The 27,919-nt window shown below is 43.9% G+C and overlaps 1 protein-coding gene across 8 annotated transcripts; it reads left to right on the top strand.

Annotated features, from left to right (window-relative positions):
* PFKFB2 (6-phosphofructo-2-kinase/fructose-2,6-biphosphatase 2) lies at positions 1 to 26,003 on the top strand. Of its 8 annotated transcripts, none has more exons than XM_033092113.1 (16): positions 1 to 380; positions 606 to 658; positions 1,568 to 1,662; positions 2,865 to 2,972; positions 8,547 to 8,672; positions 9,182 to 9,278; positions 9,711 to 9,777; positions 9,909 to 9,983; positions 10,351 to 10,407; positions 11,381 to 11,505; positions 13,361 to 13,568; positions 13,966 to 14,112; positions 14,890 to 14,994; positions 15,770 to 15,899; positions 16,660 to 16,722; positions 16,981 to 22,135. In XM_033092113.1, exons 4-16 carry the CDS (start codon positions 2,885 to 2,887, stop codon positions 17,295 to 17,297), a joined length of 1,605 nt encoding a protein of 534 aa, XP_032948004.1. In that variant the 5' UTR covers positions 1 to 380; positions 606 to 658; positions 1,568 to 1,662; positions 2,865 to 2,884; the 3' UTR covers positions 17,298 to 22,135. The 8 variants fall into 8 exon arrangements, 7 of the variants coding, with proteins under 7 accessions (XP_032948004.1, XP_032948005.1, XP_032948007.1 ...); XM_033092114.1 differs by lacking the exon at positions 1 to 380 and adding an exon at positions 439 to 504; XM_033092116.1 differs by lacking the exons at positions 1 to 380; positions 606 to 658 and having other exon boundaries at positions 1,495 to 1,662; positions 16,981 to 17,045; positions 17,675 to 22,135.
* The last annotated feature ends 1,916 nt before the right edge of the window (positions 26,004 to 27,919 follow it).

The raw sequence follows: 27,919 nt of genomic DNA, 5'->3' as shown, positions 1-27,919 counted from the left end.
GCTAAAGTTTTCGCGAGACTTTGGTGCAGCCTCAGTTTTAGCGCTTTAAGAAGCGCGAAGTCTCTTAAAGTGACAACTAATTTTCGCCCCCACCTTTCAAGAAGCCAAAGGATGAAGATTTATCAGTATTCCTAAAGAACAAGAGGTCTTGCTACCTGTAGAGTGAGGTGCCCTCCGCGAGTTGGCAGCATATATGCTCAAGGGAAGAGGGCGGGGAAAGAGTTCCTGAACCCAGTACATTGGAATGTAACCTTGCATTTACTGAGATCGGACGTTATTAAATTGAGGCTACTAAACTACACGGGAAGAAACAGAATTATAGTTCAGAATGCAAATGAATGCCAGTGAGTCAAGGACCCGTCAAAAACAACCAGATACTCGTGAGTAGACTCATGGCTGCAGCAAACATTGACTCATTGAGGTTAAGGGACAACTGACCTTCCCACCTCCAGGAGACTGTAATTTGTAAACGTCCATTTGTCACATCAGAAAGCTCAGGATGAGGTCAGCATCTGGGCTTAGGGCAATGCGACCTTCTGGAGGTGGCAGTATAAGGAGAAGGAATGAAGAGAACTAATGTGTGTGTCATCTACATTCCATTTCAGGCCCTGAGTATACAAATATGAAGATGATTCCATGTCTGCCTTCAGCATGACAGGTACTCATTGTAATCGGAAGAGAGGGTGGGAGGTAAAGGACACAACCACTGAATTTCACAGCAATGTGATAATGCTAGATTACGTGGCCTTTTTCAACCCTGTATCCCTAGAACCAAGGACTATGTCTTGCAAATAAGTGCTCAAAAAAATACTTGGCGAATAGTTAAAGAGAGTTGTATAGGCACTGAGGGCAACTATAACATACTGAGAGGCTTCAAAGAGACGACCCTATTAGAGCTGTTTGAGGGATGAATTTAATCCCCAGATGAAGGAGGAATAAAGACATCTCTGAATTTATCTCTCTTCCAAGAAATCCGTGCTCATTGCTCTTTTTCCATCCTGGTAGAAATGGAAACTTTGAATGTTTTTATACTTTTCATGACCCATTTTCCTGCTGGAGCCATTTCCTCTTTGGTTTTTCAAGATGACCATAACAGATGGTATAGTGTGGGAGGTAGGAGAGAATATAAATAAGGTGGTTGGAAGTCCACTGGAGTAGGTGGATGGGTCTAGTATGTGGTTGGTTCAGCGATGAGAGTAGTTGGTTTTCTTAGGTTACAGTGTCTGACCTATTGGAAGGATATGCAAATACCCTAAGGTGTAATCAGCTTAAGTACTGTGGTAGTTTACCCTAGCCAAAGCACCTTCTAAAGCTTAAGTTCCAATTTATGGATCTAACGAGGTCCTGCTGGGATTCAGGGAGGGAAGAGTTAACCTCCGCGACTTCTTCCCATCACCAAAAAGTCACACCCTCTCAAGACGTCTGCTTAGTCCACTCTCGCGAGAGTATGAAAAAAGTAATGCTTTTAATAAACCCCGCCCCCAGCCCTATTAGTTGCCAAGCAACGATGCAACCAACCTCCACCGTGCTGGGAAACTTGGGAACTTGTGATCTTTCCTCTTCACAGTTTCATCCTCCCTCGAGAACTAGCGTCAGCGATTCCGATTTGAGCCCCGCCCTCTGGGGCCTGCAGGCGCTGGATTGGTCGACGATTCTCTCCAGGTGAGGACCACCGTGGGGGTGGGCGGAGCTAGGCTGGGGCACTTGATGTGCCGGCGATTGGCGTGTGCGGGCTCCAGGCCACAGTCTGTCGTCTCCAGTGTGCAGCGTTTCGGGGGAAGTGCCGGGGCCACTGCCGGGAGGGATTTTAGGGATTATAGGGTGAGCGACAGCTGTACAGCGTCCGCAAGAGCCTGGGAGGGAGGGGGGCGGGCTGCGGGCACCCGGATGAGGTGCAGAACGACGGTGCCTTGCTGTGTCAGGCAAGTGCCGGCCCCCAGGCATTGCCCGGAGTGGGGACGTTCAGGGACCGGGAGCCGCCGCTGGTATTTCGTTTGGAGGATTTGTGTGGTCAGTAGAATAACACTGCAAGGTCTTTGAAGTCACAGTACCTTCCTACTTCACGAGTCCCTTGTTTGGGTTTGGGGAGTGAACTCGGGGCTCTCCTACCCCAGTTCGAGTCAGGACTTACCCTACCCCTTCTCCTGCAGGGGACCTTGAGGAAGATATTCTTTGTGCTCCCAGTGTTTCTTCTGTAGACTTCATCCCGGGGCTAGATGGGGAGAGGTGGGGAGCAAAGGCTTGAGAATGAGAACACTGGAGAAGAAATGGTGACGTGCTAGGGGTGTCTCAGGTCCAGTTAAAGTTTTTTCTTTCGGGAAACATGTTTGAGATTTTCCCACCTCTCATTTTTTTCAGGACTGAATTCTACCATTCGTCTGCCATTTCTTTATCATAATGAACTTGATCTATTCACAACCCACCCCACCCCCAACTGCTGCCACTACTCTCTCCAGATTCTTAAACTAGAATTTAAGGTTAGGAAGGAACTAGGATAAGCCACTTAATTTGATTGACGTCCGTTTTTCAACTCTGTGAAATGAAGAGAAGTAATAATGGTAGCAAATTCTGCCTTATTACAGGACTATTGGAAGGGCTGAAGAAGATAATTTATGTGAATGTAACTCCTAAGTCTGCATTATAAACGCAAGGTTCTAGTGCTCTATTTATATATAGATGAGAAAGCAGAGGGCAGCGGGTTCATGACTTATCCTGGGGCATGTAGCTATTAACTGGGAGAAAGAGGGCTGGACTTGACTCCTGGCCCAGGGTATTTTCAATTATACTGCACTGATCCTCTTCACTGAGTGTTTTGAGAGATGTCTCCTTTCTTTCCTTCCTTACATTCCTTTTGTCCCTTCCAGACCTCTCCTGAAGAGCTGCCATGTCTGGGAATAATGCATCTTCAGAACAGAACAACAGCAGCTATGAAACCAAAGCCTCAAATCTTCGAATATCAGAGAAGAAATGTTGTAAGTTCTGGCAAAAAGGAGGGGCTGCTCTCTCCCAGGATTTTATCCGGTGAATATAATTGTAATCCTAGACTTTGCTGCTTGGTGGGAGTGAGAAATAATTCTTTAACATGGCAATTTAAAACAAAATCTACAAGGGGAATTTCCTGTCTGAAATAAGTATACTATGAAATGTCTGTCCTTGGGGCTGGACTGCTGGTGTGGCCCAGCATTTTCTTATTGCTTTCTTTAACTGAATCTCTGTCTCCTGGGGGTATCTGTACACTTGATTGATGTTAAAAGTTAGGACAGGCATTATTGTCCACACAGTGAGTAAGGCAGAGTGGTAGTGTGCAGGAAATACTGGGGGCTGATAAGGTTTGTGAGGGTGCTCCTCACTGTAGAAATTGCAGGTGGCAGCCAGTAGCTCATTTCTATAGGCCTTAGGGGAATGAGCCCTGACATTTGACTTTTCACAGTGTCTTGGGCACCATATTTTCTCACAGGGTAGCCTTTGAACTTTGCAAACTGTTTTTCCTGCAGGTTCATTCCTCTGGGGACAGGTTTCACAGGAACATTTTCGTGCCAGTCCTTTAGACAGACATGGCAGGTGGGTTTGCGGAGAGATGAAGCATCTGCATTCCGAAGCATCATTATAGACTACCAGACTGCATAGCCCAGTCCAAAAGGTCCTGGGCAACTGGGCCCCAGATGTTTTGGGGAAACTAAAGGAAAGCTAACCCTTGTCCCTGCTTCCAGATTGCACTTTTCCTTTGGAACTCTATCAGTCAGTTCTTCTCCCTTCAGTGGTTATATTTATCAGTAGGTGGAAACAGCCGAGCAGCATGAGACCTGGAATCATCTCATGTTCAAAGCTTTCTCCAGTCTCGACCTTGATGTCATGCCCTTGTCAGTCTCGTGATTAATGATGATAATCTCTTTTCACCTAGTGCCAATGAGGCTTGCTTGGGTTTGGGCTGTAGCAAAGGCAGCTTGTTTGGATGTGACACTGAGTATGGTGTACCTCTACAATTAGGGTCTCCTTTCTCTCCCAGCGCAGGAAACTAGGTACCAAGGGCAAGTACCCTACGGGCGATAACTAGTATAGTATGATGTTTGAGTCAGACTGCCTGGGTTTGAATCTTGGTTTTACTACTTCCTAGCTGTGTGCCCTTGAACAAGTTACTTGTCCTCTCCATGCCTCAGTTTATTCCTTTATAAAATCGGGATACTAATAGTATCTCCTCCCAGAGTGATGTGAGAATTACATGAATAAATATAGGAAAGCACTTAGAAGAGTGGTGGGCACATAGCTGGTGTATTATTTTCACTGCTGACTCTATTTGCATGTCGTATTTATTTCTAAAACATTATATAAAAATTGAATTGTACTCTAACTACTGTGCTGGGAGCTCGCTATTTAAAAGAGCCCTGTAAAGAATTATATTTTCAGTAAAGAATGTTTTCTCCTTTTGTTTGACAATATTGTAACCTGGATTTTGGGGTTTGGGATGCACATCTTAAGGAGAGGTGCACTTGATTCAAAAGAAAGCAGAAAGCTGGTATGTGTTTCTGGGGGTGGACTGGGGTGGGGTGGGGAGTTAGTAATTGTGGGAGTCTCTGACCCTGAACAATGCATAGTGTCAGGTCCTAGCTCTGCTTTATTCTCCAAAGGAATCTCCTACCTGCCTTTCTGACTCTTCTGCAGTTTTTCTGCCTTGAGGGCTTTTGATTAGTCAAGGAAGCAGTAATCCCAGGTCTCTGTCCGGTCCCCTAGACTCTTAATTTCTGCACGGCTCTGATTTCTTCCTTCCCAGCTCCACCCTCTTCTTTCCCACTGGAAGCACCTGGGTTGTCTTAAAGCCACTGTCCTTCATATACCCCATTCTCTTTTCCCCTTTCCAATTGGACCATGAGACTATTGCAGCCACAGTCAAAGGAGAAATACAGTTATGAGAATATGTGCTAGTTCATTTCCTTTTTCTCTGTTATTTGCCTATATCTTGGGAAGGCTCCCCTGGCTGCTCAGTGTTCACACCCAGAAGTTGCTTTATTAATAGCTCAGCCATTATCCCCTTGCTGCTAATTACACCTGTGTTGGCTCTGGGATGTGACTGAGATGGAGGATAGAAGAAGGACTTTAGGGAGCCAAAACCTCCAAAGGAACATTACGGGAACTTCAGCTACTCCAGGGATGCGGGTGAAGGGGAGTAGTGATGGCTGAGGTGTCTTTAAGGTGCCCAGATAACTGGTTTCAGGGCTCTGTGAAAGCGGGAATGTGTGTGGGAGAGGTCTACACGCTTTTCTTTCTTTGGTTTTTCTATTCTTTAATATTTGGGGAATGTCTAGAACAGACAAGTTCCCAAGTGTACATTTTCCTAATTACAAAAGCAATACACGTTCATGAAAACTTCAAACAATACAGAAAGAAAGTGAAAAACTAAATATCCTCCACAATTTCTCCTGTCCCTGTTAAGTTTGATTCTTTCTGACATCTTATTCTGGTGTATCCTATTAATGAAAATAGGTTCACATCGTATATATTTGGTTCTGCTGCCATTCCCTTTTTTTTTTAAACTTAAAATATCATGGACTTTTATCATGTCAGTAAATCCAGGTTTACCCCATTCTGCACAGTATTGCAGGTATGGATATGTCAATCTCCCCGATAGATATTTACGTTGTTTCCAGTTTTCCACCATCACAAACAATGCTGCAGTGAGCATCCTTGCACACACACCTTTGCATGTTTATGCTGGCAACTTCTCTACAGAAATAGTAGAAGAAAAAATAGACAATTAAAATTCTGATCAGCATTACTAATGTACTGTACTACAAAGTTCTATATTGTAAGATGTTTTTAACATTTCAAAGTCCTTGATGGTAATTGGGCATTGAAGGTAACTATGGCTGTACTGGTTAATGAAAATATTAACTTTCTTAGTGTTTCACTGCAGAACTTGGATATTTCAGACCTAACAGTCAAATAGCAGGAGATAATCAGCAGTTTTATGACTTCTGACGAATAAAAAGGAGTCATTACTGACAAAACACACTTAGTGGGCAGCATATTTCTGAAATGTTGGGCCTGTTTAGAAGACTTAGTGGAAGAAGACTTTGGTCATGAAAAGGCCGGGAACCACGGGCCCTCTAGACCACCCTTCAGGTTTGGATTAGAGAGCGTAGTCACGCTGTCCACATGGCTCCCTTCGTCAGGTGCCACTGACAGGAGCTGGTGGCTGGGATTGAATGGGCTGACATGAAACCAGGAGTCTGGTCAGAGCCCTGACCTTGACTTTCTACTGTGGGACTGTGGGCCAAGCTCTTCACTTCTCTGGGCTTGAGGTTTTTTTTCTCTATAAGAGGGATGTTATCAAGCCCTCATTTCCTCTAAGCGTGTTCATGAAGGGAAAATAAATTTAAGACTGAGAAAATGAGTTAAACCGCGCATAAAGAAGGTAGAAGAGAATTTCAGGATTGAAGTAGATTTCCATCATATGTCCAGGGGTGTGTTACATTGTCCCTGAAATTAATCAGCATGGAGTATCTACTATTGAAGTTAAGGTGGTGGTGGTGGTTTTGTTTTTTAACAGGCAGGACACTATGTTCCTAGATTTTGCCAATGTGGCAATTTGAGATAGGAAGTTTGGTTTAGTTTTGTACTCCAGAAAATGAGAAGCACTGGTTGTGGCAGGTGTCTGTGGGTGTGTCATGGGCAGAGGCGGGAGGTGTGGTGCTGGGGAGTACCATGGGGAGACCTTAGTGACCCTTATTTTTTGTTCTGAGCCCTCTCTGTCCAGTTTGGCAAACATGGAGCAGCTGGTACCCTCATTAGCTTTAGAGCAGCTCCCAAGTATCAGTTCGTTTTCAGCATTAGGGAGGGTAACAGGACCATTGGGGAAGTGCCTAATGGGCTGGAAGGTGTGGACAAAGCAGGCCTGGAAGTGCAGGTAATGAGCCAAATCATGGGGGATTGAGAAGAGTGCCATGCTGAGCTGGAGAAAGTGAAGGCTCAGGAGGATTCCTGCTGAAACCTGAGGCAACTGATCCCAGGCTGACCCCCATCAGGGTTCAGAGGTCAGGGATTAATAATAGCTGAGGCTGCAGGGTGAGTTCACTTGCCTTTTTGCCCCGGGTTTGGAAGTATGAAAATCACTTCTGTTGCTCATCACATCCCTCGGGGGAGTGCATGCCCAGACCCGTGAATTTTCCATGTGCATGGAAAACTAGGACTAAAATTAAGCCCTCTGACCCTGAGTCTAGCCCTCTCTCATTGCTTGGGCGTCTCTTTGGCTTCCAAGTGTTCTTGCCAAACACCCCTTCCGAGGCCTGTTCTCCACCCAGGCTTTCTGCCTGCTTCTCCAATGAGATCTTTTTACATTCCTTTCTCAAAAGTTGAAAGATGACTTTCCCATGCAACTACCCCAGTTTTACTTGATTCTTTCTTAGCCTTACAGGGCCACCTTGTCCAGGGTAGAGCAGTAGCAGCAGCAACTTGCAGTGCACCCTCTGGAAAGCAGTGCTGGGAAGCACAAGGCGGTTCTTTGCCTCTCCCGTCCCTGTGCAGGGCCTGCCCTCAGAAGAGCCAGCAGAGCCCGAGCCTCCCAGATAACCTCATGTAGGCCTTGGACCCAGGAAAGTGGCTGGCACTAGTGCGGGGCCCTCTCCCACCACTCCTCTGTGGCACGATGGGCAAGAAGGAGCCAGTCTCTGAGCAAGCTAATGAGGAATCAGGCTCTTTTTATAGAGAAAAGGTGCCTTGGAAGCACAAGATCTAGACTCTAATGACAGCTCTTCCTATGATTCATGTGTGTCCTTAGGCAAGTCACCTGACCTCTGAACATCTAGTTTTTCTTACCTATCCAATGAGACCTATCTCTGTAAATAAGTTTCGTGAGGACCAGTGACTGTTCCTGCTTCTAAATTGTCTTGCTTTCCTTTCATCTGGGCCGTGTCATGCCCTTGTGAGCTAAGGTTTACTGAAGCTTCCTGAGGTCTCATCAGAACCTGTGTCAAGTAGGCTTTTCCACAGTCTAAATCTCTGGTTTACAAATTCTGGCTTAAGCTCATGTCCTGAGTTCAAGGTGAAAACAATGTGAAGCCAGGTTCTTTTTGTGGTGGGCAAGCTAATTCTTGCGCATGGCTCTGAAGGGATAGATGCAGCCCTCAGGGTAGACACTCTGTGGGGCCTGTTACGGGAGCCCGCTCAGTTCTGCACTGGTAGAATCTCCAGGCGCAGGACCTTCCTTCACAGCTATTATCGTTTGAGTGTTACTGGGCATTCTCATATTAAGGATAGTTACTATCTTTCTAATCCTTGTCACTTTTCCCTCTCTTTCCACCTTGGGTACCCCTGTGAAAACCTTGGACGTGTGGGGAAGACATGTCTTGGCCTGGGGAGTTTCTGGAAGTCTACATGACCCTTTAACTCTCTTTAGGGAGGATTCACCCGATGTCTCCTCAGTTTGCCTTCCCGGTCTTCTTGGACTCTTGCCTCACTGAGGTTTATGAGGATTAAATGAGATTATGCCTATCAAGTTTCTAGCCCAGTGCATGAACCTTACTTGGTCCTATTCTGTTTCATGTTCTCTCTAGCTTGGGCATCCTACATGACCAACTCCCCTACTCTCATCGTTATGATTGGCTTGCCAGCCCGGGGCAAAACCTATGTGTCCAAGAAACTCACACGCTACCTCAACTGGATTGGGGTGCCCACCAAAGGTAGGTGCAGGTCATTCGTTCTTTGGGAAGGGAAATGCTCAGTTCCTTTGTCTCACAGGCCTTTGGGGAATTTATTCTTCCTGCCATCAAGGTTATAGGGTGCTTCTGGAAGAAATAGTGGTTCCTTCTGATTTACTGAATTTATTCCCTGTTCACTGACTGGTTTCCTCCTGGCCTGGTGGATTGGCTTAATTTGAGGGAATGCCTTTGACAGTATATGGTTTTATAGTTTCAAAGCCCTTATGTCTGCATCATCTTGTCTAATCCTAGTAGTACCCCTGTGAAATAGCCAAAGTGGCTTAGGAAATTGAAACTTGGACAGCTTAAGATTTGCCCAAGGTCTAATAAGTCAGAACTCAAGCCTAATTTGACTCTTAATCTGGTATTGTTCGCAGCATACCTTGCTGCTGTTTTCATCCCGTTGGCCACTCTGACATTAGAGCAGGAAGTCCCCTTTGGTATGGCCATTGTATTGTTTCACTGCTGAGGGGTGTTGCTGTCTTTCGCAGTGTTTAATCTTGGGGTGTATCGGCGTGAAGCAGTCAAGTCCTATAAATCCTATGACTTCTTCCGACACGACAATGAGGAGGCCATGAAGATTCGCAAGTGAGTTTTCTTAGGCCTGACCTCCGGGCCAGCTCTTTCTCGGCCATCACAAGAGTGGATGTGACAGGGCTTGGTTTTCCTTTCAGTAAATATCCTGTGGGGATTTTAAGTGGAAGTTATTCACAGGACAGGTCACTTTGGGCTTGGGTGGGTAGAAGAACAGGGCTCAGGGAGATGCATATATGCTTGTAGGTTAAGCTGGCAGAAGGGTAAGATATATACATAGGGGGTGGGGAGGGGAAAGATAGAGGATGGTAGAATTATCTCAGGGGGGAAATTGAAAGGTCTACTTAGGGAAAATTTTTGACCAATGGGAGAACTAAGCAGGAAGGCATGTGATCCTCGTAGCAACCTAAATGTTCTTGTCTCTGGCTGTGCTTGAACTTGGTCTCGCCCTGCTCCTCTTGCTGATGTCCTTTGCTCTCATGGCAGACAGTGTGCTGTGGTGGCACTGGAAGACGTTAAGGCATATCTCACTGAGGAGAGTGGGCAGATTGCGGTAAGCCTTACCTGCCTCCTCCCTGTCTTGGTCTCCACCCTTTCAAGGCTGTCCAGCCCCACTTTGGGTCCACCTTTGTGTGATTCCATTTCTCACTCCCCACTCATCTACTTGGTGGGCTGTCTTTCCAGGTGTTTGATGCCACCAATACCACCAGGGAGAGGAGGGACATGATTTTGGACTTTGCCAAAGAGAATTCTTTCAAGGTAGGATCTGCTACCATGCTGGAAGAAAAGGGATGGGTGGAAGTGGGCAATTAGGAGGGACTTGTGGATCTGTTTGCCTCTGGTGAGTGAGGACAGAATTGGATATCTGATTCTCTCCTCTTGGGGCATACCCCCAGTCCTTGAGTGTTTTTTTGCAGGTCCTTTCTCAGACCCTTAGCCTGTATGTCTGAGGCCCTGGGGATGTGGTAAGAGCTATTTTTAAATGAAGAGGCCTTGAAGGGCACTTTTATGAAAGAAAATCCTGGGGGAATATGGTGACTGGGGTGGGGCAGGTTTGAGCATGTGCTCTTAATAAACAGCCTGGTCATTTTTGACTCATTTGTCACTGCCTTCTCTCCTTGGCCAGGTGTTCTTTGTGGAATCTGTCTGTGATGATCCTGATGTCATTGCTGCCAACATCCTGGTGGGTGACACCTCTGCATACCACCACCTCTTTGTCCGTTGTGCTGTGTGTGTGTGTGTGTGTGTGTGGTGGGGGGCGGTTGGGGGAGGTGGAGAGGGGTTGGGGGAAAAGTCAACTGGGTAATAAAAGAAAAATAGACATGTTTAACATCACAGAATGATCTGTTTGGTCTGCTAGAGCACTATTTTGCCCTTCTGCACTCTTCCCTTGGGAGAAGAAATTGAGGCTTTGAGGAATAAAGTAAGAATTAGCTGTTGAATGGAGACCAACATTTAGACTGTAGGAGTCATGGCCCTGTGTTCTGTATATTAGCTGGGTGCTGAGACCCAGGGGCATTCTTAGAATAGAGCAGACTTCATTATCTGCCAGGGCCACCTTCCAGAAAGGTCATCTGCCTCGCAGTTGTCTAATAACCAGGGCAGTGCTCTATGCACTGAATGCCTCTTGCCCTGTGTAGTCCCAGCATAAACCAGTGTCCATTTGATGGATTGTGCTATGCTTTGCTGAATAGACAGTGATGCATATATATCATGGCGGTGCTTTTTTAGCAACAGGGCTACTTGGGGTCATCTAAGGAAGAGGCATCTGGTCCCACTCAGGCATGAATCACATTAATTACCCTATTCTGAATGGTCATGGGGAGAAAGTGAAGGCCATTCTTTTTACCCAGGAAGGTACATGAAGGGAGTGCGGCTCAAGAGCAGCTTCAGTTGCATGACTGCCACTGTCCTTCAGCCAAGGGCAGGCACATGACTCCCCAGTTGTCTTTCCCTTCTTAATTGCCAGGGTCATAGGACTGTGGGGGAGGGGTGGTGCTCAATGAATGGGGATTGCCAGCACTCCAGTGAAAGGCCACTTCTATGGACTTCCTTTTCTTTACTAGCAGTAGCCCCTTTTTGCTATTCGCAGGAGGGCTATTGACTAGGCTATTGACTACACCTCTGACTAGGCCCTGCTCTTCCTATGATTCCAGGAGGTAAAGGTGTCGAGCCCTGACTACCCTGAAAGGAACAGGGAGAATGTGATGGAGGACTTCCTAAAGAGAATCGAGTGCTATAAAGTCACCTATCGACCCCTTGACCCAGACAACTATGACAAGTAAGGTTTAAAGGGCCTGAGACAGGGGTCTCTTACTATTTGAGAAAAGAGCCTTTCTATGACTCTGTCCCCAAACTTCTTTCTGACACTCCAGACCCATAATGTTTATATCACTCCACAGAAACAAGGTATGGATTTGTGGCTTCTGTTTGAGGTTGTGTCTTATACCTGAACACTGAAGTGTTTTTTATCATCAATTCTTCCTCTCTATCCTCTAGAGCAAGATTTCTCATTCTCAGCATTACTGACATTTTGAAGTGGATAATTCTTTGTTGTAGGCAACTGTCTTGTGCATTGTAGGATGTTTACCTACATCCTACATCCCTGGCCTCTGCCCACTGGATACCAGTAACATTCCCAACCTGTGACAATCCAAAATGTTTCCAGACATTGTTAAATGTCCCTGGGGGGTAAAATCACCCTTGGTTGAGAAGTGCAGCTCTGGATCAGTAGTTTTGAACTAGGGTGTGGTAGCATACCTCTTAGAGATGTGTCATCAGTTTTAAAAGTTTATTGTGTATATATGTTATATGATATATAAGTATGTATATATACACACATAATACATATATAACATACAAAACAATGTACACGTAATGTATACGTAATATGTTATGTTATATACAACATGTAACATACATAACAGATAACATATTATGTATATAAATAAAACATTTAAAGTCCTCAGGAACATGCCTGGCTTAGAGAACTGTCTGATCAGTGCTAGCTGTCATTACTATGGCAACGTCTGTCAGCAAAGTGATATACATACAGTACAGGTTAACTTGATGTGCGTGAGGTATAGCAGCCATAACAAAATGTCAAGTCCATGTTGAAGAAAGATGTGTGCACATGGAAGCCTGTGAGAATGTGGCCTTTGGAAAGGCATGCAGTCTGACCAGTTATCAGCTCTACTCAAATAAGAATATAGCCCTGCAGCCATGCAAATGGTGACACAAGTGTGCGTAACCCACTGTTTGATCACTTCAGTGGTCTGCTTTGCTTTGGAGTTTTTCATTTCCTTCAAAGGTTGCTCAGAATATTACTATTTGGAGGTGTTGTTTAATACAGAGGTTGAAAACCACTACCCTAGATATGACATAATAATATATTCTTCAGTTAGCTCAAAGTCCTACATAGAAAAATATTCTAGAAGAGTGTGTGTGTGTTTGTGTGTGTGTGTGTGTGTGTGTTTATAGATGTTATCTCTTGCAGTAGGGTTATGGGTGGGGTTTTTTTTTTTGCATTGTTCTACTTTTTTTGTTTTTGAAAAATTTTTTGAAATAAGCTCTTACTATTTTTATAAGGAGAGAAATTCCATGATGGCCCCAAAACAAACAGTCCATGGAAGTGCCCGTGAGGAGGCTTGATTTAGGTAAAAGCTGGGAATGCGTAGAGATCTCTCTATGGGTCAGGCTGCTCCTGTCCTCCCCTCACTACTGGGGATGCTTTACTCTGGCTAGGTCTCCATCACCTCAAGTGGCAGTTGTGCTTCTCACCAAATTTCAAGTTTAACAAAACCTTCAGGTCATCTAGTTGAGGGGAAGTCTGAATTCTGTTTATCATATTTATTATTTTGCAGGGCACAGTATAGGCACTGAGGGAATGGTACTGACTGACTAAAAGTTTGGGAAATTTTACTTCATTTTGGTTCTTTTTTTTTTTTTAATTTATTATCTTGGTTATGAGGAGTAATCCATCTCTTACCATTCGATTTCTTACATGTGAGTGGGGTTATGACAGGAGTGGAGGAAGAGCTGCTGTGAGCCTGCCAGTAACTATGAAATCTTTTCCCCTCCTACTGTGATCCTCAGATTTTTATACCCAGGGGATTTTTTCCCCCCCTCTGTCCCAGGGATCTTTCTTTCATCAAGGTGATAAATGTGGGCCAGCGATTTTTAGTGAACAGAGTCCAGGACTACATCCAGAGCAAGATAGTTTACTACCTCATGAATATCCACGTCCAGCCTCGCACCATTTACCTTTGCCGGCACGGAGAGAGCGAGTTCAATCTCCTGGGGAAGATTGGGGGTGACTCTGGCCTCTCCATGCGGGGAAAACAGGTGAGTAGTTAGCCAGCATGCTAGAGTTCCTAAACTTAGAGTTAGAGGGCATGGTGGAGGTCAGCTCTTTTATCCCCTTACTGCTTCCTAAATCCCACTGGCGCTTAGGCTGTGGTTTCAGATAGCCAAGCAAATGCAGAATAAGTTTTCTTGTTCACTGATTCTAGCTCAGTATTGAAGTGTGGGCAACTTGGAACCATTTCTGCGGTGGTCACTCAGCCATCGGATATTTAATGGGAACAACTTGTGGGCTTAACACAGTCCAGGGTGATTCCGTTACAGCTGATTTCCTTGTGGGTTTATTACATGCATCACCTTTCAGATTTTGGCCTTTATAGGCTGAGTTAGCAGTTGTGTGTGTTTTTGCTTCTTTTAAAGTTTTTATTTGAAACCCCAGTTTGCCCAGGCTCTAAGGAAGTTTCTGGAGGAACAGGAGATAGCAGACCTCAAAGTGTGGACAAGCCAATTGAAGAGGACTATCCAGACTGCTGAATCCCTGGGGGTGACCTATGAGCAGTGGAAGATTCTGAATGAGATTGATGCTGTGAGTAGGAAGCTTTGATGGCCAGCGTGGTCTCTTATTTAGTCAGGAACTCTCAGAAATCGCGATGTGGACAGTTTTATCTAAAAACTAGAACCATCAAGTAGAAACTTTGAGGAAGTTGAATCGATGGCCGGTTTGGGGAGGAAGTGGGAACAGTTGCACCCTTGGCTGGGGCCTCTTGCCTGTTTGAGCACCCGTGCCAATAATGTGATCCAAACCAATTTTGGACCTGGCTACGCTGGCACCTGGGGAGAGTGGGGCTCCATTTTGATCCTTCGTATATTTTCTTCCTGGGAAAAAGAAATAGCTAACAACTCACTTCTTTAATTTCTGCTTACATCATTTGGTCAGCTAGTCTGAAGAAGTCCTTTCCAATTTTTTTCTTGACTTTCTTTGTCCTTGAGTACAAAAGTAGGCATTTCTTTTTTTTCCCTTCCTCTGTACCCTTTTATGCCCTCTGCAGGAATTCCCCAGGGTCAGTTTCCCCTCCTTCCCTGCTTCCTGTTCCTTTTATCCTGCTGACTGTTCTTGACCTTTAAGTTCCCCACAGCAGTTGAAGAAAGTGGCAACTTATGGTAGAGAAGCCACGTCTTCTCTGCAGTGGCCCTCACCCTGCCAGTCCTAGACACCCTGACCAGTCAGTTGCAGGACATGAAAGGACTTGGTGCAGTGCCTGGCACATAGTAAAAAAACTGGCATTCTGCTCTGTTGTCTTCCTCGTTTGGGCGGGGCTGTATGGGTCAGTCTACCTGTGTAAGCCAGTGTGGCTCCTTGCAGGGCATGTGCGAGGAGATGACGTATGCAGAGATTGAGAAGCAGTACCCAGATGAGTTTGCACTTCGAGATCAAGAGAAATATCTGTATCGATATCCTGGTGGGGAGGTGAGATTCCTGTCACGTGCACAACTGCCCAGCCCTTTGCTGAGGGATTAGAGTTAGTTTGGGGGAAGGATTGAATGTCATGTGGGGATCTAGAAAGGGTACTTAAGGCATCATTTAGTTTGTCCTCCTACCTTTGGGTCATACATACTGTGTTTAATTCAGCTTAGGTAGTTGAATGCCTCATTAATTTGTTAAGGTCTCCAGGTAAAAGGGTGACAGGATATCCTCTGTGTTGAGTATACTGTAGAGTCAATATGATTTTTTTTACTTCCTTTTTTCATTCCACTCCCTCAATCCTACTCCCAACCAAGCAGGTATGGGCACCAAGTAAATATATGGGCTCTGAATGATTTTCCTGTCATCATTGGTGTTTTAGGCTGTTTCCCTGTCCAAGGGGCTTCAGAGTCGAGGGATGTGTGAGGCAACGGTAAATACACAGAATGGCGGAGGTCCAGGAAACCCCGAGGAGCCCCTTGTTGCCTCATACTCTGCCTGTTAATCTTCGGAAGGAAAAAAAATACAGGCTGAATTCAGATTTTTTTTTTTCTTGACCTGTAGCTTTCTTGGTCTGAATGTTGCTCTTGAAGAGTCTGAATATTCTTAAGAGATGCCAGGGCTGGGGGGTATTAGCAGGTGACATGAACTTCTGGGGAAGTGGCAGTGGCCTCTTAACTCTGGGGAAGGAGCAGTGGCCTCTTAACTCTGGACTCAGCCACTGACTTGGCTGCCAGCTTGCGCCTCGCCGCCTACCAGCCTGCCCCACTTCCCCCCACAGTCGTATCAGGACCTGGTGCAGCGGCTGGAGCCTGTCATCATGGAGCTGGAGCGTCAGGGCAACGTCCTTGTCATCTCCCACCAGGCTGTCATGCGCTGCCTTCTGGCCTACTTCTTGGATAAGGGCGCAGGTGCCATTGAGGGAAGGGCTGGGGGACACATCCATGGGAGGGACCTGGATTTGGGGTGATACCAGGATCCCTGGCAACCGGACTTCTCCCTCTTCCATTCAAATTGGAGTACATTCTTGAGGCAGTTGTGTGGAGCTCCCGGCAGCCACTGGGCCAACTATTTGTTGATTGACTCTGCTGGTACAAAAGCCCCCACTGGGGAGTGGCTACTGGTAGAGCTCCTCAGTCCTGCTGGGCTCAAGGGCAGTGTCATGCTGACGCTCTTGGCAGCATCAGAAAAGTGGTTGAACATTCCTGGCTTGTTACTTTGACTATAAGGAGGGTGGTGCCTTAGAAGCGTCTTCATCCTTTGGATTCAGGGTAGGACAGTTTCTGGGTAGAGTCGTAGGAAGTGCTGCTGCCTTCTCAGACACTTCCGTTCCCTTTCTGATCTACCTGAGCTACTGGGAAGCAGATTGGCCTTTGGTGCACCCAGGTGGGCCACAATTTTCCCTCCTGTGGGGTCCTGGCTACGGCCCTTACTCCTGCTTTGCCTGCATGGAACGATCTGTAATGTACTTATTTCCTTCCTTAGCCACCCAGTAATTTGTCTGGCTTCTGTGGTGACCATCTTGAAAATTGTCTGGAGTTTAGGGGAGGAGTTGTATAACTCTAGGTCAGGGTAAAGAAAACTCCTGAGCTCCTTAGATTGTTTTTTCCATTAGCTTGACCTTACTCCATAATACTAAGAGTTTTCCCTCACTGGTCTTTCTGCTTTCAGATGAGCTACCATACTTGCGGTGCCCTCTCCATACCATCTTCAAACTTACTCCTGTGGCCTACGGTAATTATGAATTTAAGAACTGGGCAGGAGGTGGGGATTGAGGAAGGTCAGAATTTTTGAATTTTCTCTGAAGTTTGTGTAGAAGTTCAACTTCATCATCCCTGTATACCAGGGAAGTTCCATCAGTGCCTTCCATTTTTAAATGTATGTCTGTATGGTATGCTTTTATTTTATGGTATGCTTTCCCAAACTGAAACCAGGGAATTTTTCTTTGAGCTTTTTTCCTGAAGACCTCTTTTGTTTCCTCTGTTTTCCCAGGGTGCAAAGTGGAAACCATCACACTCAACGTGGAGGCTGTGAACACTCACCGTGACAAGCCGACTGTAAGTATTTTCCCACAGATGAACATGCAGTTTCCCTGCCACCTTCAGTCTTTGAACCTCTGGCATCAAGACACTGGGGTTTCTTTTATGTATAAAAGGAAAACAGATCCAGAACTCTTGTCCTATATAGTCTGTTACTTTCAAATGGAGAAGATGTTGGAATTATTCTTTTTTAAGATTAGTACCTTGTTCATGAGTCTTGACCTTGAAAGTTGGCTCCTAGAAAGCCAATTAAATATGGAAAGTGTTTGAAGTGAGATGCAAATTTTCCCTCCAGGAAAGTGCTCCCTTTAGAAAGCAGGATCCAGAAGAACCTGTAAGCTGGGGTGAAGAGGTATAGGTTCATTCCTAGGTCTGTGTTGATAATCTGTCTGATCTTAAATAAGCCCCTTCCTTTCTTTGTCCCTCTTTCCTGCTTTGGAGTGTGATGCTCCAGGAGCTTCTCCCTCTACAACCCTTTAGCTTCCCGGGGCTAGGGGACCAGGCCATGGGCCAGGTCTTATGACAGACTCTGTCTACAGAGGAGCAAGAGTGGAGGGAGCTGTTGTGGTTACAAGCATTATTTAACCTTTATGAGTGAGCTTTTGTCTTGGCTTTCATTTGTGTGGTGTCCCTCCGTTTCCAATCAGCACAACTTCCCCAAGAACCAAACCCCTGTAAGGATGAGAAGGAACAGCTTTACGCCTCTGTCCAGTTCGAATACAATAAGGCGTCCAAGAAATTACAGTGTTGGGAGCCGGCCCCTCAAGCCCCTCAGCCCTCTCCGTGCCCTGGACATGCAAGAAGGGGCCGACCAGCCGAAGACCCAAGTCAGCATTCCGGTGGTGTAACCCGTGTGTTTCCCTCCAGTCCCGGCCTCCTGCCCTTGTCACTAATCACAGGAATCATTTAACTTCCAACCCCCACCCCGACACCCCATCATGAATCTTACTTAACACAGAACGTGAGGCTATGTGTTTCCAGACCTGCCTTAGTTGTTCTGCAGTGTGAAACATCCCACTGCCCAGGGGCAAGTTGATGAGTTGGGTGTTTTAGGACAGGACCTCAGTTGGGGTGGTCTGGAGGAGGAGGAAAAGGGATACCTCACTCTGGGGTGATTAGCATCGCTGGGGTTGAGGCTAAGCGTGCCCAGTATACTTGGTTCTTGTCCATCCCTGGTATCTAAACTCACTGAAGACCCTGTGTTGGTGAAGTGCAGGGTGGTGTGGAGGGGGACACAGAAGCCCATTTTCCCATCACCTTTGTCTCTTTAAGGTGTGCTTTACTCACAGTCCTACCTGCCTGCTGTCTTCCCCTTCCCTTATTTCCCCTTCGGATTGTCCAGTGTGATGCATGTAATTGTCATTGTGGTGTCTGTTTAAGAGGGAAGGGAAGGTTGGCGAGAGAGAAGTCCAGGCTCCACTGATGCTCTCTGCAGTGGGCCTAAATGGATCTGCACTGGGGAAGCCTTTCTTTTCCTTTCTCCCTTATTTCAAACCAGGTCCTGCAAGGGTCAGACTAGGCTCTAGAACATCCAGAGATGCTCTGGAGCTTGCAAGTGGATATAGGGTGACAGTTCTTGCCTCCTTTCATGAGAAGCAGTCCTAAGGCTTTGATGTCCTCGGGGAAGCTGGCTCTGAGTATGTGGGAAATATCTTGGTTTGTATTTTTCACTTCATGAGATAGGCATAATATAGGTCTTCTAGCTGCTGTGGAGCGAGGTTTAGGAGAATAGGGTTGTCTCTAGCTCCTGCAGGGCTCTTGTAGGGTAGGTTATATATCTTGTCTCTGGTGGCTCTCAGAGTCTTTGCCAACCACTGCAAAACAGTGACCTCTGGGACTGTTTAAAAGGACAGTGTTAGATTTAGGAGTCACCACTGATACTTGTCAAAAGGTAGAGCAGAGTTCACTAGAGTTGCCTTTTATTTTTCAGTAATTTTCAAAACTTTTAAGTTAAAAAATCTAAAAGAGTCTTTGGAACTATGTGGGGTCTAACTCTTCACTCCCTGTATTTATCTACTTACTTCTGTCACTTTATTTCCTCTGTAGAGTTAAACAGAAATGTTTAGAGCAGGGATTCTTAGCCCCTTGGAGGCCCATGATAGCATGCTCCTCCCAAATTTGTATGCTAAACTTATGACTACATGGGCATTTTTCTGAGAAGCAAGTCGAGAGCTCTCATGAAATTTTTAAAAGACAGAGATGACTCCCCCCTTAAAGTTATCAATTTGTCTTTTAGAGGTAACCTGTGAGAACAAGCTGGCTATTTGCCAAAGGTATTTTTGGTAAAAGAAGACCTTTTGTCATGGTTCCCATCTAGGAGTATTCATTAGAACCCCTTTAGACCTTCTGAAATGTCCACATGCCTGGGTCTATTTTAGGCTTAATATTAACTCAGAATCTCTGGGATTAGGGTCTGGACATGGGTGTATTTAAATAGCTTCACTAATTCTGATTCATACATACTCCAGGTTAGGATTCCATTTATGAATTCGGGTGGAGACATGCTGGGATGGTAGTTCCTTGGACAAAGCATCAACCTGGAATTCTTAAAGTACGGTCCTTTGGAGTTAGATGTTTAGCAGATCACAATATTACGTGAATTGATCCTCTTATAATCGGGCTGTTATGGTGATGTGGAACAAATCACTACAGAAATAAATGTCCTTGAGTGATAGCTGAGAATTTTAAGCACCCTCGAGATAGGTGCTGAGACAAACCCTGTAGGATGATAAAGGCTGTCATCACAGGTAGCTGACTTGTGACCTTGAGTCCTTTATTCTTGTATCTTGAGTAGGACATCACGACCAGTTTCCAAAGACTGCTTGCCTAGATTCTGCTGGAAATTGCGTCCAGGGTATAAAGTAACATGCTCTTCCTATTTAGCCATTTGCATAACGTGTACTTATTTCCTCAGTTTGTGGGGCTTTCGGCTGGGTGGAGGTGGGGGGGGGGTAGGATACACAGAAGTAGAAGAAAACGTGCTTGCCCTAAAGAAGGTTATTTTAGAGACAAGGCATACAATTGACAATAAATGAACATTTGCAGAAGAGCAAGTCTTTGAGTCTGTAAGTGTAAACACTGAAGTGGAGTACAGATTACTTCTGACTTTTCTCTTGTCCTATGGTCATGATACTAAAAGAGTTGGGAGGTAGGAATGCCCCTTCCCCCCAAACCCTATGTGAGAATGAAACGTGGTCTAGGAGGTAGTGTGGCGCTTTTAAGAGGTTGCCTTATCTAACTTTGCTTGGCTGGTGGTATCTTTAGCCCAAATTAGCATGCATTCAGTCCTTTCTCTTGCTGTGTGGTGAGAGTAATTCAGAGCTAATGAATGAGAAGGAGAATTTTGATCCAAAGACTGTGGATTTGGGCTGGACATACACTTAGAGAGAGGAGAAGTCTCTGACGAACTAGCATTATGTCACCTTGTTATAAACCCCAACATGAGCCACAGGTCACTGGGATGTTCATGTTGGTGATTTCTTCATTCTCCCTTTATGCTAGTTTGCCTGCCTCAGAAGAGGAACGTGAGGTGGTCTTACTAGTCTCAGATAGGACACAGAAATTAGAACTTGACAACAGCGAGGGTTTCAGCATTCTTCAATTTTCAGAGCAAGATCTCTCCAGAGAAAGTTCAGCAGGAAGAAGCCAGGAGAACTATATTCTCGTATTCCAAGAGAGCTCGTATTCCAAATTTTAGAGAAGTCCTACCTCTTTTCTTTCTTGCCCTCTTCTCCCGTTCTTACTTGAATATGTATTAGTAGTATATACACATTAATATGATTATGTCTATATCACAAGTCCTACAACGAGAGAATGGACTCCAGAGTACTTTTTGCTCAGTCTTTCAGTTTTGTTATGGGAGAAGTAGGTGAAAACTTTATCATTAATCTCCTGGCATCAAATGTGGAAAGGAAAATCACTGTATGTTCTGTTTTCTTTTTCTTGCTTCAGAGCTGAATGAGGAATTCTGTGACAGACTTGAAAGAGGAATCTAAAGCAGATTTAATCTAAAACTTCTCTTTCTAGCTCCTAATACTCAGATTGGAATTTAGCTGTTATTTGTTATCTCTATTGTCTTTGGTTTTGTTTTGGTAAGGGAATTGTTTTACATTCAATTGGAAAGTAGAAAAAGAAAGTCTTTTAAAAACATTGTGCTAAGGGGTCTTATTGTTGTCTTTGTTTTGTTTTTTTCCCCCTTAAGAAGTTAGGAATACAAATAGTATATTGTATTCCTGTTGTATTCCTGATCGGTTGTGTTTCCTGTGAGATTCTGGGCGTTCCTCTTTGCAACCCACTTGATCTTCAGAGGTACTAGCATTTTGAAGAAACATGATACAGCTGTTTGAAAATAAACCATGTTATGGTTTTTCTGTGAGCAGGGGATCTGAGTTCCAGAGAAACTCATGGTTGCTTACAGTAGCCAAAGAACAAGAGAAAAAGTATCTAAAAATTGAGAGAACTATACCAGGGTTATATAGTCTTATGCACATTCCATTGTCTTTGTTAAGCTCAGAAGCCATGTTGTGTTTGTTTTCAAGAAATGTGATAAATTCACCCAGGTGTTCCAGTATGCATTTTGACTTGCTTGTGTTTTCAAATATTTTAATTTTAAAAATTACGTAGCAGTTGAGTCCAGTTTAGCAGGATTGATCTCTGACTTCCCGTAGAGGTGACACAGACATCAGAAGGATGTCCAGGAATTTAATTTAGACTCGTAATGTTTAGAAGACTCTACCTAGTAGTATCTATATGCTGACTGACCGACAGACCTAAAAGGACCTGTATGCTGACTGACTGACAGGCTGTAGTTGGGTCCCTACGCCGACTGACAGCTTCTAATAGCGTCTGTATGCTGACTGACTGACTGACTGTACTGGGTTGGATCTGTAAGTGACAGTCTGACTGTTTTCCAATTGTGCCAGTAGGTAGTGTATGCACAATATTGTAATTCTCTGTCTGTTGCACGTGCACTATGATGAAAGGAAGTGAGTATTACACATGTTTTCTTTAGGGAGAAGTTCTGTACACTGATTTTTAGTAGACATTTCTTTTAGAGTGGCAGCCAAATTGTCATCATTTTTTAGAAAATGAAGGTTGAACATCACTTGTACGATAAACTCAGCTAAGGAGATGCCTGCTCAAAGCTTAAAACTATTACTCTACTTGAAGTCATCCCTTCCACTCCCTCACAGGCAGGATTTCACTTTTCCTACTGTCTGTTTCTGAACCTTCTGTGTCCTCAGCTTCCCTGTTATGAAAGGTAGCACTCCACTGGATAATGCTGCTGTTTTTAGTCTGCCATGCATTTGGCTCTTAATTCATAATACAATAAATAAAAATGCAAAGGAAATTTTGCATTCAAAAATTGATTTTATTACAAGAGGTGGCAAAGTATTCTTTGCAGCAAGCCTTTCACTGGGGATCTATGACCAACATTTACCTATTTAATGTTTTTATATCTGAATTGCTTGTATGCATTTTTTTTATTGTGTTGAAGTAATAAGATCCACTCATTCTGATCTGGTAATGGTTTTGCTATAGCAAAAACAAAGGACTGATCACCAGCTGTGCCCTTTGGAGGGGGTTGGAAGTGTGCTGAGCGCTGTGGGGTTGAATGGGAATGGACTGAATTGGGAACCCACCCAATAGAGTTATCCTGCCGATTTCCTAGGCACAGCTCTGTTTAAAGAAGGCACGTAAGTCCTTAGCAGCATTCTGAGTTAATCTGGTGACATTGATCTCAAAATATGCTACTCAGAAATACGTAAGGTGTGTATAACTGTACTTGAAATATGTTTTGTGTGTGTGTGTGTAGAATGGGTAAATAAAATTGTTGAGTAACTTGAACCTATCAGAAGGCCTCTGGTTTTTTTGTTTTCTGTTTTGGGTTGTGTTCTCCACCCATCCCACCACCTTATGCTGCTCAGTGATTGAGCTTCAGACAAGCCAAAGCCAGCTCACAGTGTAACTGAAGTCCTTGGTGTAGGCATGGCTCTCTTTCACCACCTTCTGGGGAAGATAGGAAGGACATTATGGAAGGCACATGAACTTCAGTAGGAGTTGTGTGTACTTTTTGGCGCCTCTACAAGAAGTAAGAAAAAATTACCTTTGACCATACTGTGCTTTGACTCTCATCAACAGCATTTAACTCATTATTTATTGTAAAGAGATCTCTTAAAATTCAGTAGGCTGTTCCTTCTAAAGTATGACCTGCCTGTTTCTAAAGACATTACAGCCAGTGGGACAAAATGGCATTTAACTTCTTCTGGGACAGGAAGTGCGGGGGAAGTGGGTCACCATTCTCATACGTTATTCCTTGTTACCCTAACAAGGACCCAGAGCTCATTAGACGTGCAGACTCTTGGGACCCATCCCAGGATCACTGAATGAAAATCAGGGTTACTAAGTGATTCAAATGCACACAACATTTGAGAAACACTGTTTTAGGGAGAAGAATTTTTCACAAGCTCAAATGTTAAATTCCATTTTATGGGAAGAAGTTGATTTCTGCTCTGATGACTGATTTCAGAAGGGACTCGGATAACTGCAAATGGTAGAGACTCTCCTCAGAAGCCAAGTAGCCCCCAACTGCAGTGTCACTTCTTGGCATGGTCTTTCAGCTGATGGAACCTGCATACTCTCCTTTTAACACAGGGGTCCCTACAGCTTCTGCCTCATATCTTGGGTATGCAGCTTATGGTCCAGGTCTAAAGGAGTGCCTGGTCCTACGTGGCACAAGGTCGGTTACTCCGGGAAAGAAGCCCATGATGACGCCACTGGAGTTTGTCTGATTCTGTAGAGAAAAGGGGCGTGTGCAAGCACACCAGTGTGTGCATGCCTGTATGCGGGTGTGGGAATGCAGGCGGTGGGGAAGCAGTGGAATGATGGGGGAGGGATTCTGCTTTATTTTCATTATTTGCCATTTGGCAGTGGTATAATTAATGGCTTTGTTTCTCTTTCTGGCTTTCAGGCAGAGACCTCACTGGCTGTGCCTAGACACTTGTCTCTGGCATCCGTCCCATCATTATCCTGATGATAATGGAAGCTGAGGCCAGACCTCTCCAGGGACTGGGATCAACTGAAAAGCGTGGATGTCAGCTCCACTGGGGCTTGAACAGGAAGTGAAGTGGGGATTGGACATTTGGGGCCAGCAAAATGAGGCCTGGAGAAATATCACAGTCCTCCCCCTCATGCCTACCTAGTGGGAATATCAGTTACACTGAAAAACTTAACTTTTCTGTGCCTCAAAACATTTAACAGCCTAAACCAATTAGTGTTTTTTTTTTTCCTGATTTCTTTGCTGGCTTTGGCCCAAGTTGGCCAATCTTGTTTTATTTAGGCATATAACATCCTACCTGTGACTATACCTAGCTGGCTATTCTTTGCCTACAGTGTAGATGTACCGCTTCAGATTTAATTGTTTTCAGGTGAGTGGGCTGAACTCCAGCAAGCCTTTACTGTGCTGTAAGAGCTGGTCTCTGCATCCATTCCAGGTGAGCAGGATAAAGTACAATTTACATATGTTGGCATTCACTTTTTTGTCACATTGGAAATAGATTCACCAGGTGACTGGAGGGTATCTGAGAAATTCAGTCCCTAAAATGCCTCTTCTGTGGTGATGGAAGAGCAGTGTCAGCAACAACTTTTGCATTTAGAGAAGTTTTTCTTTTTCCAGGCCCATTGAGGGCATAATCTGACTGTAAGGTTCTCCCAAATGGGTACCCGTCTTCTAAGTTCTCTTTTGTAGCTGCTGTGTTTTCTGCCTGATTTTGTGTGTGTCTCATAGTTGAAGAGGGCTAATGTTCTCTCCAGTGATTGGGAATGTGGGCTGGAGAGAAAACTAGGGTGCCATTTACATCCCATGAAGAAGTAAAGAAGGTTCCTTGGGCATCTACTCTGCCTGGGAGTTCTTTTGGTTTCAAAACTGGTATGGAGACACGCCCTTCTGTGGGCTTCGCCACCATGGTGTGGTCTCTTAAAGCTGTGGCTGTGACTTTCAGAGCAGCTGGTCTTCTGATGCCTGCCTCTTCGCTAGCTGTCACTCTTGTGGTTTACCTGCCTCTCATGTGATACATTGGGAGTGCAGGGGGGACATTGCATTAGTCATTGGGTTTCCATTAAAGATAAGCGAGGTCGTTTACTTAGATCATTGATTGTCAAATGTGCAAATATGTCTCTGTAGATGTAATTTTAATACATCAGTCCTCCTGCCAAAGGAGGATGGACGCTCCAAAGGATATCTTCCAAGCAAAATTATTTCTTTTTTTTAAGAATGGTAAATCTTTAGCTTTTCACATTTTTTTTCTTTTACTCAGACGCCCACTTGCTGGGCAAGAGGGTGAGTACGAAGAAAGTAATGAAATGTAGCTTTTCCTAAATGGTTCTTTTTATACTGTGGATGATACGGGGCTGTTACCTAAGATGTGATGAGCTGGGCTGCAGGCAGTTCAGCATCCAGCGACTAGGAGCGTGTTTTATATGCACAGTGCTGCCTTCCGAAAGGCTCCTGACTGCTCTGTAGCAGGTGATTTTCATCTGGCTGCTTGTAACATGCTGTACTGTAATGATTTTGTTCTTGTGATGCAGATTTCTTTCTGCATTTATATACACTGTCTTTTCATGATCACATAATGTTTTTATTTAGTTATTTATTCATCCTTGTATGGTATTTTTAAGTCCCCATATTAGTGTTTGCATGTATTTAATCAGGATATAAGGTAATTTGTGCTACCAGTTTTTTGGTATAAATTTAGATAGTTTCAGCTTTTAAGTCCAATGTCTGTAGTATTATCTTAAATTAAATTTCCAGAATATAGGTATATCTTCTGTAAAAGGATAATGACTATGTTAAGGCACAGTGGATTTCTTTGAATACCTTTTTTTTTTCTCATCAATTTTTATTATAAGTATAAATCAAAAGATGCATTTCTCTGGAGAAAAGTTTATCTCCTGGATAAATAAAATCATGCTAAAATATGTAATATGTATTACTTTTGTAATAAGAAATACAATAAAAGTTATTTTTAATTAAAAATGCAATTTCTGAAATCACAAACAGAAGATAGCATTTGGTACATTACACATAAATGAAATATTAACATCGTGCAAAATGTGTTTGAAACCAGCTTCTTTAAAATGATTCTCAAATTATTAGATTGTGTATGTATTTCCAACTGGTGCTTTTAAATGATGACTCCTGCCTTTATGAAGTTCATTAGCATTTCAAAATGATATCAGTGGGGCCATTACTATCATGCATTAACAACGTTCTAAAGCTTCATTATTAATTTATTTAACAAATATTTAATGATCACCTGTTGATTACCATTCAGTGGCTAAGAGAAAGGCCCTGTTTTCTTTCTAGAGTTTATTATTGGAAAGGAAAAAATTAACAGCAGTTCTGTAACCCATCCCTCCCTACTGGGGATGCCTACCCCTATGAATGACCTTGACCAAAACCATTATTAGATAATAGTTATGTAAATGTTTATGATAAAGGAAGTTGGCACACTGTCAGTAGCAACAGACATAAAATGAAACGTTTGTAATAACAGTAGAGCAATTACAAATTCTGTAAGTCCAAGGTCTCTGATAGAATAAGTTATGAATTCTCCAAGTTTGCAATTAAGTGAGAGAGAGTGGTTATAAGTATTGCTAAATGTACTGAGCTTTAGCAATTTACCTGGAGGAGTAACGATAATAAAGGTGTCAAGGGTGTATTTCCTTGGAAAGATCTCCAAGCACCTTTGCAAGTGTTTTTTCATTCAGTAATCAAGCCATGATTTGTCGAAGGCTGGGAGTGTTTGGGGTCATTCACCCTGTTTTACAAATAGGGGAATGAATACCCTTATTGAGGGATTCATCTCAACACTGATGGGGTTTTTGTCAAAGCCCATAGCTCAGAACAAGGTGAACAGTAAGATTGGTAACAGTGAGGGCCCAACAAACACATAACATACTATTATTATTATGATTTTAAATTAAAGTTTGTTAGGGCAACAGTGGTTAGTAAAGTTATATAGATTTCAGGTGTACAATTCTGTAATACATCATCTATATATCACATTGTGTGTTCACCAGCCAGAGTCAGTTTTTCAAATGTAACTGGAAATTTAAAGATACCAGGATTAGAAAGGGACTATTCAGAGAGTGCTCCAGTGTTGGGTGACATTATTTGCTTTATTTCTAGGCTTAATTATTACATCATGTCTTCAACCTCTCCAGGGTCTTCAGGGAGGACTCACCGCGAGGAGGGTCAGCATTCAGGCTCACTAGCTTGCCCTTGTTGGTGAGAACACTACTGGCACTTCCTGTGGCAGTCTGACTATATCCCATCACCATGCTTTATGGTCTCTGACATATTCTGCACCAACCAAATTGCATTCCTTGTCTTGAACTCATTTGAAAATTTGACAAAAGCTAAGGAATCTTCCCAGTAAAATGTAGACACATAAGTTTTACATACAGTTTAGGGGGTTCATGACCTCCCGAAACCCATCCCTGCACCTCAGGGTAGGAATCCAGTAGTTAGATGATACACACACACACACACACACACACACACACACACACACCATCATCATCATCTCCCTTTGACATGAAAAAATATCAAGAGATCCATTTGATACTAACTTTTTAAGCGGAGGAGGAGACTATATGAGATTCTGAAATGCTCACTTTTTTTTTTTTTTTTTACTAGACATCGTGGAATATTTAAAAATTTGAATGGATTGTAGTAAGATAGCATCACTAATCATGGAGCAATATTTTCTTTTTCTTAACAACTCCAAGACACAAAATCTTTGTCCTTTTATTCTCATTAAGCCAATGCCAGCTGCATTGCTTTAATCATTACAGGCAGGGCAACTCCCTTCAGAATGTCCTGAATTTCC

This window comes from Rhinolophus ferrumequinum, chromosome 22 (assembly GCF_004115265.2).
Source record: "Rhinolophus ferrumequinum isolate MPI-CBG mRhiFer1 chromosome 22, mRhiFer1_v1.p, whole genome shotgun sequence".
NCBI classification, from domain to species: domain Eukaryota; kingdom Metazoa; phylum Chordata; class Mammalia; order Chiroptera; family Rhinolophidae; genus Rhinolophus; species Rhinolophus ferrumequinum.
This window is presented reverse-complemented; position numbering and strand designations above follow the sequence as displayed.

What these genes read in the sequence shown, in the direction of transcription:
- PFKFB2 (XM_033092109.1), top strand. Translation starts at nt 1,708, where the DNA reads ATGTGCCGGCGATTGGCGTGTGCGGGCTCCAGGCCACAGTCTGTCGTC. An exon ending in GAGGCCATGAAGATTCGCAA is followed by an intron (nt 9,279 to 9,710) that starts GTGAGTTTTCTT and finishes CTCTCATGGCAG; the next exon opens with ACAGTGTGCTGTGGTGGCAC. An exon ending in TCTCCATGCGGGGAAAACAG is followed by an intron (nt 13,569 to 13,965) that starts GTGAGTAGTTAG and finishes TTGAAACCCCAG; the next exon opens with TTTGCCCAGGCTCTAAGGAA.